Source organism: Passer montanus, unplaced genomic scaffold (genome assembly GCF_014805655.1).
Source record: "Passer montanus isolate IOZ18808 unplaced genomic scaffold, ASM1480565v1 scaffold16, whole genome shotgun sequence".
In the NCBI taxonomy this organism is placed as follows: Eukaryota; Metazoa; Chordata; class Aves; order Passeriformes; family Passeridae; genus Passer; species Passer montanus.
The window spans coordinates 12,579,194-12,597,350 of NW_024363160.1; the positions used below are offsets into that span (position 1 = coordinate 12,579,194).

At 34.1% G+C, this 18,157-nt stretch overlaps 1 protein-coding gene across 3 annotated transcripts in view; it reads right to left on the reverse strand.

Annotated features, from left to right (window-relative positions):
• Positions 1-18,157, reverse strand: part of SNTG1 (syntrophin gamma 1) — a 318,307-nt gene that overhangs the window by 13,554 nt on the left and 286,596 nt on the right. For all 3 annotated transcript variants that reach the window (XM_039703013.1, XM_039703012.1, XM_039703010.1), the window contains 2 exons: positions 13,650-13,742; positions 1,473-1,583 (listed from right to left, as the gene is read on the reverse strand). In XM_039703013.1, the coding sequence (XP_039558947.1) occupies positions 1,473-1,583; positions 13,650-13,742 (204 nt within the window). The remainder of the gene's footprint in view (positions 1-1,472; positions 1,584-13,649; positions 13,743-18,157) is intronic.

Consider the following 18,157-nt stretch of genomic DNA (forward strand, 5'->3'; position numbering starts at 1 on the left):
TTAAAAATATATTCTAGTTTTACCAGTTAAAAAAAAAAACAAACCCCAAATCATAACCCAAACCCCAAAAATCCCCAAACATCCCAACAGTGCATCATTCTTGGATTCCTATGAATTTTGTTAGTGCTAAAATAAAGTGTTAATATGACAACAATAGCAGACAGATATTAGAAAAATAATGGTGACTTTCATCCTTTATCTGTACATAAGAGCAGGATAAAAGTTTACCATTTCTTTCTTAAGAGAAAATCATCCTCATAACATTAGGTTAAACTGTATTGTCTTATTAGAGCTTAAAAAATTTCTCTACTGCTAAAAATATATCTGAAGGAAACCAGAAATAAGAAAGTATCTATCTTTGAGATCCAGCAGAACATTGAAGGTATCAAAACCATGGTCCTCACATTTTACTGCTGTTGATTTAATAGGGACTCTTACATACCTTTATTTTACTGAGTAAAACACTCAAAATCAAGTAAATAGCTGCTGGGTAGAAAATAATTAACATCAAGCATAAAGAGACATGGAGGAAGATGCTTAATGTAGCTTATGGCATTTAAACACACAACTATCCCCAAAACAATGCATTTTTTCTTTACATATTTTATAATACTCTACATATTTAACATTTACAGACAATTTATTTAATAATTTCATTTTTGCTCATATAACTGTTTTGTTATCACATTCATTCAGTAACTTTTTCTCTGAAATGGTCAGGAAAAACAGTATTGAAAATGCTTTAAAAGCAAAGCTTAGACATCAACAAGAAAATAGTCTTTAGGTTTACACTAAAATTTAGATCCTAGTTAAAAAAGAACTTTGACCCAGACTCTAAGGCAGTTACAACCATCACAGACCTTGGGAAAATCACTTCTCACAAACACTGGACAGTAAATGTCCTTATTCTCAGAAGACATAAATTGAAGTAAGCTTGTCTCTCACAGCTACTGTTTTTATTAATTAACTATTGAATCAAAATACAGTTTTCCTGATTTGCATTAGAAACAGACACTTCAGCCTTTTTGGGAAATATATAGTTAATCCACACAGGTTTTTTTTTTTTCCTCTGAGAAATAAAAAAATATTTTTAACCTTTGCTGAGTTTTGTTCCCAGGTTGACTTAAGGATATATTTTCCACCATTTCTTCATGATACAATTATAGGGCAAAAAACAGGATACTCAAGCTCTCAGATAACTTTATCAAAATAACAAAGAGGAGAGCTGGAAAACGTCCCTAAACCCATATATACCATAAACCCTGCATTTTATTATTTTTAAATCTAGTTGCACATTCCAAAAAACTTTTAACTAGGTGAAAGTAATTTTTCTTCAATTTCACTGGTTTTCTTTTCATTTTTTGTGCATTAACCTAATATTTCCAAGTAACTTAGTTTACTATGCTTCCCTACTCCCCTAGCTGCTTTGAAAATTGTATATTGCCTTTAAACAAACAATGCATTGTTTTTACCTTTGCTTCGATTTGTTTAGTATCTTGGTTTTGGAACAAAAATTTGATTTTGCTCTTCCCATCATCTGAAGAACCTTTGAGCTGGGAAAACTTGTACCTCCAAAGCACAGCCTAAAGGGGAAAAAAAACCAAACCAAAATATAAAAAAATATACGACAAGTAAGTCAATGTAGTTGTCATTGAAAATTGTATTAGAAATAGCTGATCTCCTTCCAAGGAAAATTTTAACACCTCTATGGTACATAATTAAATAAATGCAGTGTTCTGTGGTCAGATGTTTCTTTAATCATATAGATATATTATATTTTGGCAGTGCTTGAATAACACGTCAGACTACATTCGTGAAATTTATCCTGAAATTCCTTTATCTATATTTAGTATTGAAACAAAAAAGACAAGGATTTTGTCCCCTGATCATCTGTGGATTCTCTACTCTATCCGAAGTGTTCGTCGGACATACAAGACCCCTTCTTCCATACTAAAAAAGTCTAGTCTTCACATAAAGGGCATATCATAGTAAAAAAAGGTCTCTATTTTTAAAAGATAAAATAACAAAAGAAATTTCTTTAAGGAGAACATATTTTGAGTTTATTTATGAGAGCTCTAGCGAGGGATTTGAGCAAATCATTAATTCTAAATGTATCAGTGGCCTTTCAAGTAATTACGTTATGAATTGCATTGTATCCTCTTGAAAAAGACATAATGCCTTATAAAATAAATATACAATTAATAAAATTTACATATGTATACCAAAACATCCCTTTAAAAGAAGACATCTAGTGTGGATTCATGAAGAAAAAAAATTTTAAACTACTTTGCTTAAAAATGGAAAATATCCATTTTTGTTGTCTTTTCAACCTCATTTAAATATATCCCACACCATCCAGATATTTTGGATTTTTAAACTGTTTCATTGTGATTCCAATAGTATTTCACATAATTAGGGGGTCATCATCACTTACATTGTGCTACTACTTTGATGAACATTAATTTCACAGGTATTGGACAACACAGAAACTTAAGGCAACACTTTTGTATAAAGGTTTGTAAATTACTCTCAGTGGTGTAGGAGGACACTTCCATCTGTGCCTTTAGTCTTTATCTATGAATGGCTGACCATTTACTGGGAATTAAACAGAATATGGGGGAGATAAAGTTTTTAACTGTCCTAAATCTATGCAGGCTCCTTCGCTTCAGGATGTGTTGGTCTCTTTATGACTGGCCAAAATCTCTACCATGCACCAAGCTGAATAAAGTTTGTTGTGTTTGTCTTAGCAGCCTAATGAGAAAAGAAACCACAAGGACAGCATCTTAACTGTGCACAATACACAAAGCAAGTGCTAGAATTTTTCTCCACAATTGTCTCTATATAGTTGCCCCTTCCAGATGAAAAGAAAGAACCCTAGTCTCAGCACCACTTTCATTCTTTGTGTGTATGTGACAGGTGAGCTCCCATCTGCCATAAACAGAGTTAAGGACATTCTGTTTCACATAAACTACAGGAATTTGGCAGTTTTTGTGAAAATATATCCTATTTGTTAAATGTTGTCTTCCTGAGCCCACCAATCTGTGCTACAGAAAATAGAATAGCTTCCCTCATTTCTATGTGTGTGAAATTCCTTTGATGTTGTTTGACCAAAGACGTTTATTTATATTGTACAAATAGTGAGGTAAAAAAAACCCCAAAACAACTAAGCAAAACAATCCAGTATATAACATCAGCTGGCTATATTCCTACCTGCTTTGTAAACTCCTTTTTATTTTACAGATCTATGAAATCTTGTCAGAAGATCAAGACCATTGCCTTTCTGCAGGGACAGCAAATCTACTTAAGGATGTCATTTCCTGGATGAGAAATGTAAAGGGCACTGGTTGTCTCTTTATCTCAGGAGAAAACAATCAAAGCAATGAGCTATCATCTTTTTCTTCTCTGATGATATATGGATGATATATGGAGAGGCCAGGAGAGAGATGCAGCTTAAACAAGGACCTTAGATGTGCAGGCAAAATCCCAGGGTACCTGGCCTTATTCCCAGTCAGATTAAGTTTGAATGAAGATGAAGGATGTATAGAACTGAGGTACTTTGACATTTCCATGCTTTGCCATGTACTTCATTACCATTCAGAGGAAAGAGGATGACAGTCACACCAAACACAGGTATGACTCAGGAACACACTTCATTTTATGCATAACATTGGTTTGGAGACTACTACTTAGCTGGGGCTCTTACTTAAGAACACTGCAAAATCAGGTCTATAGCATGGAGAGAACTAATCCCAAAAAAAGTGCACTTCAACATCAAGATACTAAAACAAGTTCCTAGAACTGACAGTCTCTGCAGAGACAATTAAATACTCTTCATCTAAAGCGTAAGGAGTAGAAATGCTATTGACAATGCATTAAATGATTCCCACATGAAAGAATTATCTGCTCCTTTTGAGTGATCTTCAACAAATTGCACACACTTAAAATGGCAAAAACTGGTTCATTAGGGTAGAGTCTGGGTGTGTGTTTACTTCAATATACTATACTACGTTAAAAGTGTAACAGATAGCTTAAACCACTTAAACTAGAAGTTCAAATTCTAGATAGCAAAAGTTGAGTAAATTAGCTAATTATATGCCCAGTAAGACCAATTAAAATCCTTTCTCCTACCAAAGAGGCTGAAGTGCTGCCCTGTGTAGCCAGAGCTGCACATTTTATATGCTTAGCACATCTATAAGGGATACAGAATGCTATGACTGCAGTCACATTGCTTAAAATAAAGTATCTTGGGGATCACTGGATTAATTTCTCTGGTTGCATATGTTCTGAATGTGGTTCATTTAATTTTCATTGCTGCAAAATGCATAAGCAGTGAACAGGGACCAGACCTATTCTTTTTCAATGACTACTTTATAGTGCCACAGTAAGAAAGGAGAGACCAGACCCACTCACCTGAGCACCAGTTTCACACAGATGTGAACCTACAGCAGTGACATTAACAAAGGAGAAAGAGAGTTTCCTCTGTTATATTTCACGATCCTATGGGCTGACTTCAGTCTCACAGGGTTCGCTGTGGTAACTCTTCCAAATTCTATTTTTAAAGGCTAATTCTCCTGCATTAGCTATAGGTATCCTTGGGAATACTGATCCACACCACTGTCACAGTCTTTTTTTTTAAATGTTTTTGAATATCAGAGTTCCTTGGAACCATTTGTTGAAAGGTTGCTTCAGAAAGTTAACATAGGCTGTTATAATTTTGTACAAATATATTGATGTATACATATTGACTTTTAACTGATAAGTACAGTTGTAAAACATGCTGGATTTTTTGAAAATTGCTGAACACCTAAATGTGTGTCACATAAAATTTTTATAAATCAGTTTTCAGGAATTATGAACTATAAGCAGAAGTACTTACTGGTTTGAAGGTGCAATGTTACTGAGCTCAACACTCATAGGGCTACTTTTAGCTGACAAAAACAGCTTGTTCTCTTCAAGTAGTTCCCTCAGTAACTGTGCATAACCTGCATCACTGAGAATATTTTACAGGTCTATATACAGCATTTATAGGAAGCAATAATTTTTTGTTTGCCCTAAAATAGATTTGACAAGTGGGCCAGGTGCCAATTCCTTTTAAAGTACAAACTGCAACCAAATTAAAAAAGATTCTGTTGTACACAGTGACATCAGCTGCTCTTGAGGATCCTGACACACCTTTCAAGTCATGGCACACAACATTATGATACCTTGATGGAAGATGATGAGGAGAACTCGGGATGGACTATTTATTGCTTTTCAATGAATCAGCTGCTCTTGAGGATCCTGACACACCTTTCAAGTCATGGCACACATTATGATACCTTGATGGAGGATTATGAGGAGAACTCAGGATGCACTATGTATTGCTTTTCAATGAAGGAGAGAAATGTGAGCTCTCATTTAAAGAGAGGTGGAATTTAGAAAAAACAGCAAGAAGTCCAATTCAGCAAGTGGGGACCAAGGCATACACTGAAAATACCACCAGTGCCACAATTTGCACAGTCCCAGTGTGGCCACAGAAAATCTGACATAATTAATCCATGGCTTGAAAAATGCACTGTAAGAAGACAATCTCTTTGAACAAATACAGTATGTATCATGCATAAAATTGAAAACAACCAATAAGATATAAATCCTTTTTCCAATTATTATTCATATATTGCTTAGGCTGCCTTTTGCATTTTATACATTTAATAAAATTAACTTCAAAGAAAACCAGAATGCAATGCAAACAAATAAACTGTGCAGACAAGCTGACAAATTAGATTTAAGACTCCTCTTGAGATGTTATTAAATTATTGTAATAACAAATCATCAAAAAGCAAAATCCTATATTCACTGAATTAGCAGGATTTTTTTTCCTGTGACGTATCTGGGACCAAGATTCTTCACCAGTACTTTTTAATAAGAAATATTTTATTTATAAGTAATCATCTAGGACTCATTTGTGCTAGTCTTTCCAAACAAATTACTGCCTATTATCTTCTGCTAGTGTTTTTCTACTAAAATTAAAAAGAATGCTCTCTGCTTGTATATTTTTATTTTAGAGTTGGTACTTAAATGCAACATACCAATGACACATGGAAGAAAAGCTATTGATTTGTCTATACTTGTAATACAGCCATACAAATGAAGACAATTGTTATTTTTACTATTCTTAGCAATAGTGCCAGATCTAGAACACATATTCTTAAAGGCACCTTAGAAAATACTTTTGTAATCATATTATATGTCAGTTTGCTACTCATTCCCAGAATCTTGGACTAATCCACATACAAGTTTGGTGAGATGACATCAAACAAAATCACTTTCCATCTAGGTAATGACATCAGAAATGTGGAAATACTGTAACTATCTTTGTTTGGGCTATGACTAGGAATATTCATTAGAGTTTTTGTTTCATTTTGGGTCAAGGAGTTTGTTCTAATCCTAAATAGAGATCAGATAATCAAACAAATACAGAATAAACAGGTGACTGTATTTTTACTTACCATGCTCTAAGGAATACTCATAGAAATGTGAATGTCTGACTAGTCCATGGCTCTGGGATAGATATATAATTTAGGATACAGAGGGCATTAAACATTGCAACTAGGAAAGAAAATGTGTATTTTGTCAACATAAGAATCTCCAACCAGAACACATTTAATTTGTGTCCTGTGGATTTAGTGAACTACCTTTATTATTTAACAGTTTTTTCTCCTGCGTCAAAATATCCACTGTGGTCCAACTCTCTTCTTGCAGAAAGACTATTTACACTTAATAAACTTGAGCAACAGTGTTTGCACTTCATACTACAATGGCATCATTTCACCTGCCATGATGCCACATGAGGAGCAGCTGAGGCCACTTGGAGAAGAGGAAACTAAGGGAAGACCTCATCGTAGTCTTCAACTTCCTTGTGAGGGAAAGAGGAGTGGCAGGCACTGAGGTCTTCTCTGTGGTGACCAGTGATAGGACCTGAGGGAATGGCCTGAAGTTGTGTCAGAGGAGGTTTAGTTTGGTTATCAGGGAAAAGATTTTTACCCAGAGGGTATTTGGGCACTGGAACAGGCTCCCCAGGGAAGTGGTCACAGCACCAAGCCTGACAGAGCTCAAGTTGTGCAGTGCTCTCAGGCACAGAGTGTGATTCTTGGGGCTGTACTGTGCAGGACCAGGAGCTGGACTTTGATGATTCTTATATGTCCCTTCCAAGTCAGGATATCCTATGATTTTATGAAGTGCATCTTGTCTACATACATGATCTATGGAAATGATAAGTATAATGCCATTCCATTGGCATGAAAAACACAGGTTTTCTATAATAGCAAAAGAAGTTTGGGCTTCAGTAGGATGCTTGGAAAAAACCGAAGTCTGTCAGTGTTTTATATTGATTAGACAGCTACATCCCAGATCACTTGTAAATAGTGGAGTAAACAAAGAAACCATCTTTATTAAGGATAGGATGTCAGAGGTCACTTTCAAGTTCTAGTTTCATCAAATTCCTTTTTTGTCTTCTCCATCACACCTTCAAAAATTTATAGCTGTTTCCAACACTGCCTCCTTTTTTCTTGATACTCTGACTGTTTGGATTACTCTTCCTTTTGATTTTTAAGGCAATTTTTTGATGTGTGGTGTATGTTACAGAATTATGCTAAACTTCAATGGGCACCTTTCAAGCTAATGCTGTTTGTCGTCTAACTAAAACACATGATACTCCTACAAGTCAAACTAAATCAAGAGCTTAAGCCCTCCAGGTCCTTGTTTCTAAGAATAAAAGTAATTGAGTCTTCAGGCACCTGGGATACACCTTAATTTGTCTGTTTGTCTCATAGCTAATTGAGAAAGATTTCATTCTTGCCAAGTGACACTTTGTCCAGAGTTATAGCAGCAGTAGGGAACTGAGTAGGATTAAGATCTTGTTCATGCTCAGTTCTACTGTGTTACTGATCTCTGGAGAGTGTCTTACTGCAAAAGAATTATGGTCCAAGGCAATTTCCTTTGTCAGCTGCTGGAGCTTTATAACTGTAAAGGGAAAGACAGGGGAGGACACAGAGGATAAAGAACAAAAATGAGACAAAGGAAAAAAGCATGAAAGTCGGCTCTTATAAAATAGCTGTTCTTGTCCATTACTGAAATTACATAAAGTGCTAAAAGACTACACTGTATTTGCTTGGTGCTGATGGACAACCTACTAACATTTGTTTCTAGTCACAGAACATAAAACTGTACGAAGCATGCTGATGGCTTATATTACAGTTATAGTAGCTATTTGTTCAACATTTAAACCTTGGAAGCATGGAATAAATATATTTTCACAAGAGTTACATCATTAAATCTCCATGTTCCAGTGAGCCTGTTTTTTTTCTGCCTTTCCCACTACTGTAATTTGACTATTAAGAAGTTATATATGCTGTTTTATTTCAATATGCTGTATATGTATTAGTTGCATGAAGAGACAGAGAAGGTATGTATCCCTAGAAAACACAGGAGATTGCTCCTAAAGAAATTAAGAGAAATACTGATCTGTGTGATTTAGTAGTCTTTTGGTACGGAAACCAAAGTAAAGGTATTTGCAATTCTACTAAGTGTTCCTGGTATATTCTCTTTTTTTGGTGAAGGTTTCTGCAAGAGAGCACAAGAAGGTACACTGAGGTTTGTTGATAGGTACCTTGTGGGCCATTATGGAGCCTTTTCTTACTTTGTTCTAGCAGCACCATATAATTCAGCAGCAGCTTAATTTATTTTCAATCCTACAAGGGACGCTTTTTTTTTTCTTCTGACAAATATATATTTTTGACTGCTGTTTTAATGAGCAGTAAATATGATGGACTACAGACACAGCACTTTGCTCAGGTAGGTATATGGCAATGTATATTCAAAACAGACATATATTATTACATAGAATTGATGATGAAAATATGCACATTATAGAAAACAATTTTAATGAATATGTCAGTAAACCAGAAATATATATAATAGATATATTTCCATGTATATCGCCCCATACATTTTTATGGAAGCACATTAAGAATCATTTACCAAATGGCACTTGAGTAAGTAGTTTTATACATTGGATCACTTTCAAAATAGTAGTTAGATTCAGTTCTGTACATGTCTTGTTATTCTCTTTAATATATCAGTCTCCATACTTAATTCATAAGGTGGCTGTTGTGGCTGCAAACCTTATTTATAAATGTTCATCACAGTATCCATGTATGTCTGTACCTAACAGAAATTGTCCATGAGAGAGTTACATTTGTTCATTAAAACATTGATGTCTATATATTAGCTAATGTTCGACAAATTAGGACACAAGTACTGGGATGTAGTTGGGCAGGACTTGAGAAAAATACTTTCTCCCGTAAACACTGATACACAATACTGCAAAAATGGCCTAGGATAAAATTTGGTATATAATTTCTAAGAGCTGCCACAGAACCTTTTGCATCTTTTCACATTTTTCATATTTTAAAACCAAGTAAAAAAATATTTAGCATATGGAACATCTTTAGTGAAAAATTACTTCTGGAGTAGATGCTGTATACAAAGGCACCTTGTAGTGCAAGGAGTAACTAAGCAGAATCAGGAAAATGTGGTTAAGGCAGGAAAGAAAATAAAATATCTAAAGGGTATTCACAAAGATTAGCTAAATTCACTTTTCACAGAATACCAGCAATGAAGAAAGAGGGAAGTTCAGTGAGGGGATTCTAGCTGACATCCTGTATTTCAAATAAAGCATATAAAATTGGTTAAAGCTGGTGGGCATTTTTTGGAAGAAGACCCCAGTGGAAGAGATCCCCTGAGGAAACTCCCTATTGATTAGAATTACATTTCTCTGTATGCCAACAGAGGAAGCAGGTGGCTTTTTGACACCAGGTTTATAGCTACCACAAATGAAGGACTACATCACGAAAATAATCATAATCAAACACGTGCCGGTGTTGGCCTGGGCTATGTGTCACAGTTTGCTTTCAAACCATGCATTGCTAATAAAAGATGACATCTTGCACTGGAGCTTTGGCTCTTAAAAGTGCTACAGAAGAACAGGGGCATAAATATATTTGCCATTACTTTTCAAGGTGCAAGGAGAAAAATTACTTTGTGGCCAAAATTCTATATGGTAGAATTTTTACCTGAATTGAGAAGTAAGACATCTTCTGAAATGTCGACATAATCAGATTTAACCAGGTGGTCTTAAAAGCTGTTCACTCTCCTTTCAGGAAATTGCAATGGCTTTTTATAAAGTATCATATGAAATACTCCAAATGACAAACTACTGTTGACTCTATGAGTTATCAGTCAGAAAATGAATATGAGAAAGCAGAGAAATATGCAGCAGAAACATCTATGATTTATGCCAGTGCTGTTGTAATCACATCACAGCACAGATTCTTTCTGAGTAACTCAGTTTAATACTTTGTGTACTCATATTTATCATATGTCTGTGCAGACACAGAAACAATGTTTTTTATCTAATTATTATGTTTGAGTTGAAATACATTTAGCACAGATGACAGTTTTTAACCACTAATTTCAATTTACATAGTTAAGTACTATTTAAGGATTAAATGATAGCAAACAAGGAAACCAGCCTACACAGGGTTGTAAGGATTTTGTCTGGAAATCATAAACATAATGAGAGCCATTATCCCCTATACACTTGTTCATGAAGACTGGGGTGTTTGGGGTTTAGAAAATTTGTGAAATTTTGACTGCAATTTGTCAGGGCATGTTGGACAAAATCTATTCACTTACTGGAAAAGTGAGAGGAAGAAAGAATTTAAATATTATTGCACTGCTTAAATAACTGGAACATTTGAATAACTGAATAACTGCTAAAATAATGAGTTAAAGAACTTGGCGTCCTTCATTTCAGTTTATTCGTAATTATGCACTTATAAAGACAATCCGCAGTCAATTCATTAGTAAGTGAGAAAAAAAAACTTAAAATGCCATGAGCACAGTATTAAGTATAAGACTGACACTGCCTGAAGATTTACTGGAGATACCACTGCAACAAAATATTAGACAAGACTTCTCAGAAACTATTTTGTTTCCAAAACATGAAAATGTCATAAATAAATAAGAATTTTTAAAAAAATTAATGATATTCAGCAGAATTTTCCTCCAGGTACTTGTCCAAGACATTCTATGAATTCATTAAAATATATCTTGCATCTGCAGGGTTATTCTCTGAGCTATTCTGAGAGAAATATAGAAAGAACAGTTCAATCTGACACTGAACTCTGAAGTCTATGAAGTATGCCTTTAAGTTAATCTTTACCCAAAAAGGAGTGGTTGAATTTGGTATGAGCAGCAGCAAAATAACAGAAGAGAACATGTACAGGAGAAGGACCACTATGATCAGAGGGTTGGAGCATCTCTTTCATGAAGGCAGGCTGAAAGATTTGGGGCTGTTGAACCTGGAGAAGAGAAGGCTCCAAGGAGATCTTATTGCTGTTTTTCAGTACTTAAAGGAGGCTTATACAAAAATGGAGAAAGAGCTTCTACCAATGCCTACAGTGACAGGACAAGGGACAATGTTTTTAAAATAGAAGAAGGTAGAGCTCAGATTGGACATAAGAAAGAAATCTTATAGGATCAGGGTGGTGAGACAGTGGAACAGGGTGCCCCACGGAGCTGTGGATACCCTGTCATTGGAAGTGAAAAGATAATAGCTTGTACCAATTTTTCAAATACCAATTGCAAAAAAATCCTAGAAATTATAAATAATTATATGTAAATATTGATTTCATGAATGGTAAGACCTTTTTAATAATGTTTTTATCTTTAATACTGAGTATGTTAATTCACAGGACACTTGCTAGGACTTTTGTACATCCTTAGTTCACAAATGCACACGTAAATACTACTCAGATATGAATGATTGAGTTAAAATCATACTAATGTTTTCCTTGTCCGCATTGTTTTTTTCTTTTTTTTTTTTGAAAGCAGAGTTTGCTTCATATTAACATCATAAGGTGGAAAATAACATTTTTAGCTTAAGTGTTTTCATTTCAGTATATATGAGATTAGCAATATTGTTGAAGAACATTGCCAGCATAGACACAACTTACACTTGTCATCATCATAATAATGATATCTGAATAAATTTTTGGCTAAGAGCACTACAATCTTCATCTCTCCATAAACTGATGGAGACTAGGCAATGTTTTCCCTATTTGAGCACCCACTAAAACATGGTGTACACACTTAGATTTCAGACATTTCACCTTATGGCTTGTTTGATAATTTGAATTACAGCAGTCACTTGGATTATGTTGCTTTCTATTGTATTTTTTCTTTTCTTTTCTAATGCAATTGTCATCCTTATCTCGCACTGCCTAACGTCTGATAACCTAACAAAACAATATCCTTTTTTTTAATTCATGATGTAATGCTTTGTTCTAGTATACAATACCATACATATAATACAAGAAGGAATGGGTTCAAACTGAAAGGTTAGATATACAAAAGAACTTCTTTACTATACTTTTATATATATATAAAAATATTGGAGGGTAGGGGATAGCCACACTTTTTTTTTTACTGACCTACTGCATTTTAATTCTGTTGCACTGATATTTTAGTATAATGCCTTCTAAACTGATAGTCACATTTCACTGATGAATTATACAAGACTATTTGCTTAACAAAAAGAAACAAGGTTACATAAGTGTTTGAATTTAAAATTCATCACTTTGTGCAAACAAATAGAATGGAGTGGGAAGAATAATAGGGTTTGGATTAGTGGAGTAATGAGGTAGGAAGGCTTGACTTACAAGAGAGCATAGGAACAAATTCTGGACACAAAAGGGCATTTTCAGCCGTTGGTGGTGACAAAGTTGCAGCATCTCAAAGGAAAATAGCTATTGAAGAGAAGTGGAACTCAGAAGAAAGATTTCACCGTTTCGCTCCGAAGAAAGATTCTACCACTAGCAGAGTCAAGTAGCAGGAGTAAAGCCTGAGCACACTCTAGGACTTGCCAGCAATTAGTGCAAATGCCAACATGTGACATACTCAGGGTCTCAATGGTTTTACTGAGCCTTGGATGTGCGATAGCACAGTATAGAAGTTGATTTCATCCTATTTGCTTGGTAAAGCAAACTCTTTCATCGGTTCTACTGAGTTTTTATAAGACTGACAGGAAAAGCTAATGGGTGAGACGTATAGACTATGGTTGGCTTTTCTTTTTGCAGATACCTGAACAATAATAGCTAAAATATAAACTGGGAATTGTGGAATTGCTGTAATAGCACATACTCCTTCCCATGAAGCAAGAGAAGAGAATGGAAGATTATTTTCAAGATCACAGATGAAACTGAAACGAAGAAAATTATCTTTTCTCAAAACCAAGGACACACCAGCAAAACAAACCATCAAGCTGAATGAGTGTGGGCTTTCATGTGAAATTAAAGAATAAAGATCTGATGCTTGTTTCAGATTGGTATCAGTATTGATTTTTCAATAACAAGCAAATATGAGAATACTATTTCTCACAAAATTAGAAATCAGTCTCGAATTTAAACTAAAGCGTGAGACATTTGACAAGAGATAATCTCTTACTATAACAAAGAGAAGGACATTTGAAGGATGTATTACTTATCTCAAAATATTAGAAATAACGAGGAATAATAACAGTGTGATGAAAAAATTTCTTAGAACTTTACCTTTGTGGCAGCATCAAAACAGACAAAGCCCATGCTGAAGTCAATGGTAAGTCCCATAAGATGACTCTCTAAAACACAGGCATACGTCTTGCACTGTAAAAGAAAAATCAGAAAGGGTAGTTACCACAGAAGACACTTCTTAAATGCTTTTCTAGGACCACTCTTTCTGAGACTTTATTCTAATGTTTATGTACCTCAAAATTATTATCAGAAAGAAGTAGTTTGTGTGTAAATATGTCCATTTTTTTTTTTATTTCAAATAAAAGGAATTTTATCAGTGATGAAGTTGTCTAAGACTTATGAAAACAGGCTTTGCTTCCATTGGGAAAAAAATGAAAGGCTCAAAATTGCCTCAGTGGCTTACTAATAACATTTTCTTAAAGGAAAAATTTATTACTTTCAAACCTCCTTATTTGTTTTTCATATGCAACAACTTTAAAGATTAATATATTCCTTTTATCTTATCAAGGAAAAAAACCCCCATATATAAAGTATCTCTTTAGTACACTGTTTCTTGTGGTTTTCTGATGTCCTAAATCTCAGGGAAAAAGCTAATATTTCATACCATTTAGCAGCTAATGGAATTATCTGGATTTTTTTTTTCTGATATTGGACCAATATGTGTCAAAGTTTTCTGTGAGAAACCTTGGAATTCTGAAAGACTTTATTGTTCCACTGTCTCTAAATATATGCTTTTATTTATTTCCATAACATCACACTTGATTACACATTGTGAGACATTTATAAGTGTAATTTTTAGAATCAAAACTACTGCTGTGCTTGAAGGAGTACTGCAGGTACAAAATGACAGACTTGTCTTTTTCATCACAAAATACAGAAAAAAGAATTAAAACATTTCCACATCAGATGCAAGTTCTTTAAAGAAATTATTCTTATTTTATAGATATTTTGCCCTTCAGATTATAGAGCTACACTCTTCAAATATTGCTGTAGCTGCCAAAATTATGAAATGAGAACAAAGACTTCCATGACCTATAATGTGGCAGCAAAATCAGAATATAAATTGCAAATGTGGGAAAAATGTGGGCTACAAATTGTAAGTACTACAAAGGAACCTATGATTATTTTTGGCATTTTGAGTATGAAGATAAATCAGATGCCTTTACATATATATTCTTTGGGGGGATGTTTGGATTCTTAATGGTCTTCCTTAGAACACAACAAGCTGAAAGGTGCATTAACATCTTCTAAGTAGAAAATGCAATGAAGGAAAATGGAAAACTTCATACTTAGTGCTTATATTAACAAATAAATGTGGCTTTTTATTTTTTTCCCCTTTGATCAGCTACACCATGAGACTGTTCCGAATGTGTAAAATTTGATTGTAAATCAGTGCTGAAAAAAAGAGGATACTGCCTTCGGTATTATCTCATTAGTAGAAGAAAAAATGTAAAGTATTATATTTCATTATAGTTAGTTAAATCACATATGCAAAACTTTTCAAGTTTTACAAAGCAAAAAATGTACCTTTTATCTGGAATTATCTTGCAAACATCTTACAAGAGGCAAATCACATTTTTATTTGTAAATGTTAAAGATCTGGAACAGACTTAGAGCCTTTAGGAAATTAAATTTGGCATGGGAAACGTGTGTCAGATTTAAAATACATATCGTCATCTAAAGTTCTCTAACCTCCCACCCCAACACCAGAGGCCAACCCACAGTGTGCACTGCAGCCCCATGCTGAGCTGACGCTGCTCCCTCTTCTTTTCAGCCCAGAACTTGGACTGGCTAATTAGCCTCACTGGGAACTTAAGATTTATGAGAAACAGGACATACCAGCCTTGGTTCAAGGCTGTTCTGAAAAAGCAACCTACTTCCAAGACTGAAGGGTATTTCTACAAAATGCAGTGCTCAGTTTGTGCTCAATTTGTATTATCTAGTTCAGCTCAGTGTAGTTCTTTGCAGGAAGAAACCGCGGATCACTAGTAGCAGCTGATTATTTATTGTTCTTTACTTATATAAAAGACCATTCTACGCCCTCAGACTATGATGTCCAAAACAATTTAGAGAAGAAAAAATGTGAAAATAACAAAAAAGATCTCTGGACAGTGAGAATTTAGTTTCCTTGGGGAAGAATGGCCCTGGGTTTTTGCAGCTGTTTTACCCACTTGTATATAATTCTGGTGACAAGTCAGAGTAGGGATGTGAACTTTCAGACACTAGTTAACTCTTGAAAGACTTTTTCTCATATTAATTTTCTTTAGGTTGCCTTTTAATTCAGATATTTGGAGAAAACAGAAAGGCAAAAATTGCTATCAAGCTACAAGATAATTTAAGATTTTGTATACAGTTAACTTTTTAAAACTTTAAAAGTGACTATGAATAATATATACTGTGGATATTTGGCTTTGGTTGCTGATTTCTCACAAGAACTCACGAAAACCTTGTGAGAACTGAAGCATCCCCTTCCCAAAAGAAGCAGAATACACTTCAGCAGTCATTTGCTGTTCTTCCACAGAATACAAAATGTTAACTTTGGTTTATTAATAATTCAATGGGTCAGGCAGAGGCTGAAGGAGACAACTCGAAGTTGTTCCTTAAAAACTATTCCCTCAACATGCACAGTTTAAATTATGGAAAGAACAATACATTGTGAACTTCATGTAAGCCATCTCTGAAGCTGAAAGAAAATTAACCATAAATCTAATACCTAATTCAGACTTTTAAACTGAAGAATTAAACTCAGATTCAACTTCAATGAAAACATATGTTATAGTACTGCAACATAAAACAGCTTACATAATAATCCTTACATTAGAGAACAAACAACTACAAGCAAGGACAGCAAGAAAAAAATTCATGATGCAAGAGGTGAAGATATTAGCTTAAAGTAGCAGGAACACAAAGGGAATGTGACAGGCATATATATAATTGCTCATCATTATGCAAGTTATAATAGTCTCAGATTCTTTGTACAACAATGCTGTGAAAGAGTAAGGAAAAAGGATTTTCATTTCAAGTAATTTTTTAAAATAGGTAATTATGGAAATGGATTTCCATCAGTTACTACATTACAAAACTAATTAAAGAGTGACTGTAACACACTAAAATGACACCACTGTAACATTGTACCATGTTATTGCTAAATTATCAATTTGACTATTCCTATTCTAATATATTTATTTTCTAAGAAAAACTAACTGTTCAATTTTTGGTTTAGATATACCCCGGCAGAAGCTATGAATTAGGTTGAAACAGAATTCATTATATATTTACAGTAATGCATTTAAATAATATTTGAATTTGTTATACATTCTTTGGAGTTGGATTAGAATTGGTCCCTGATTAACCTCTTCTGGAGGTTATAGCCATAGAGTAAGAGTCACTCATGGCATGATTATGGAGTTCACAACACAGTTGAATATTTTTAAATAGTAGTTTTAAACTGAAGGTATATTTTCAATGTTATATTATTGTATAGTAAGACAAACCTACTGGATTAACATTCACTTTAAATATGTATATTCATATCAACATGATTGTATAATGCATAATTTTAGTAAAAATATACCATTGATACCTTAATTTTGAACCTGTCACTTTTTTGGTTTTTTTTTTTTTTTCTCACAGAGCAATGAAAGAACTTGTTAGAAACAAAGTATACCATCAGACTTTTTCTGCATCTGCAGGTTGGTAGATGAAAGCAGTAATGGATTGCTAAAGGAAAAATGAGGCCAAACCCAGTTATATTTAAAATATTCTAATTTTTTTCCAAATCAAGATATAGAAAATAAAGGAAAAAAAGGTGAAATAATGAGTGTGAGTTCCACAATAATGTTCTATTATAAGAAGCCTGTTTATCCACTTTCACAGATCTATAATCAATCAATCATCCAATCAATCAGGAAATCATTACTTTGAGTTCTTAATTGCTACCATGAACATCAGGAGAGACAAAAAAAAGGTAAAATGATTAAGACGAATCTGAGATTAAGATTATAAAGGAAACTATTTTGGAGAAGCCTGAAGGCAATTTTGAATAAATACAATTCTAAAATTCAAAAGAAAAATCTAAACCAGGAATGCTATAGTATGAATCAATCTGAAAGTAGAACAAATATGGAGTGGCTTCTGAGATAAAAGTTATTCAAGAAAAATGTCATATATTATTTTACTGATGGCACGGCAGTGCTACTACAAAGTATGTTACAGTGAATTATATAAGACAACAACTCTCAAATATTTAGTGAAGAGGACATACATTATTGCAAGTTTTACACAGAAAACCTAGTCTTAGATTTTCCAGCATGCAAGTAGCTTAAAAGACAAGAATAGTTTCTATGAAAGGTAACAGCATATATGAATTTAAAAGCGGAAAGCAAAACCTCCCCTGACTCCTTGCAACATAAGTACTGTGAGTTAAAACTGACAGCAGTGTAGTTTTTGCATATTGGATCTTCATTAGTATATACCAATTCAGTGCATCTGCATGTGGTGGTTTGCAGGTCAGAAAAGGGCTAATATATAACTAACTAACAGTTTGT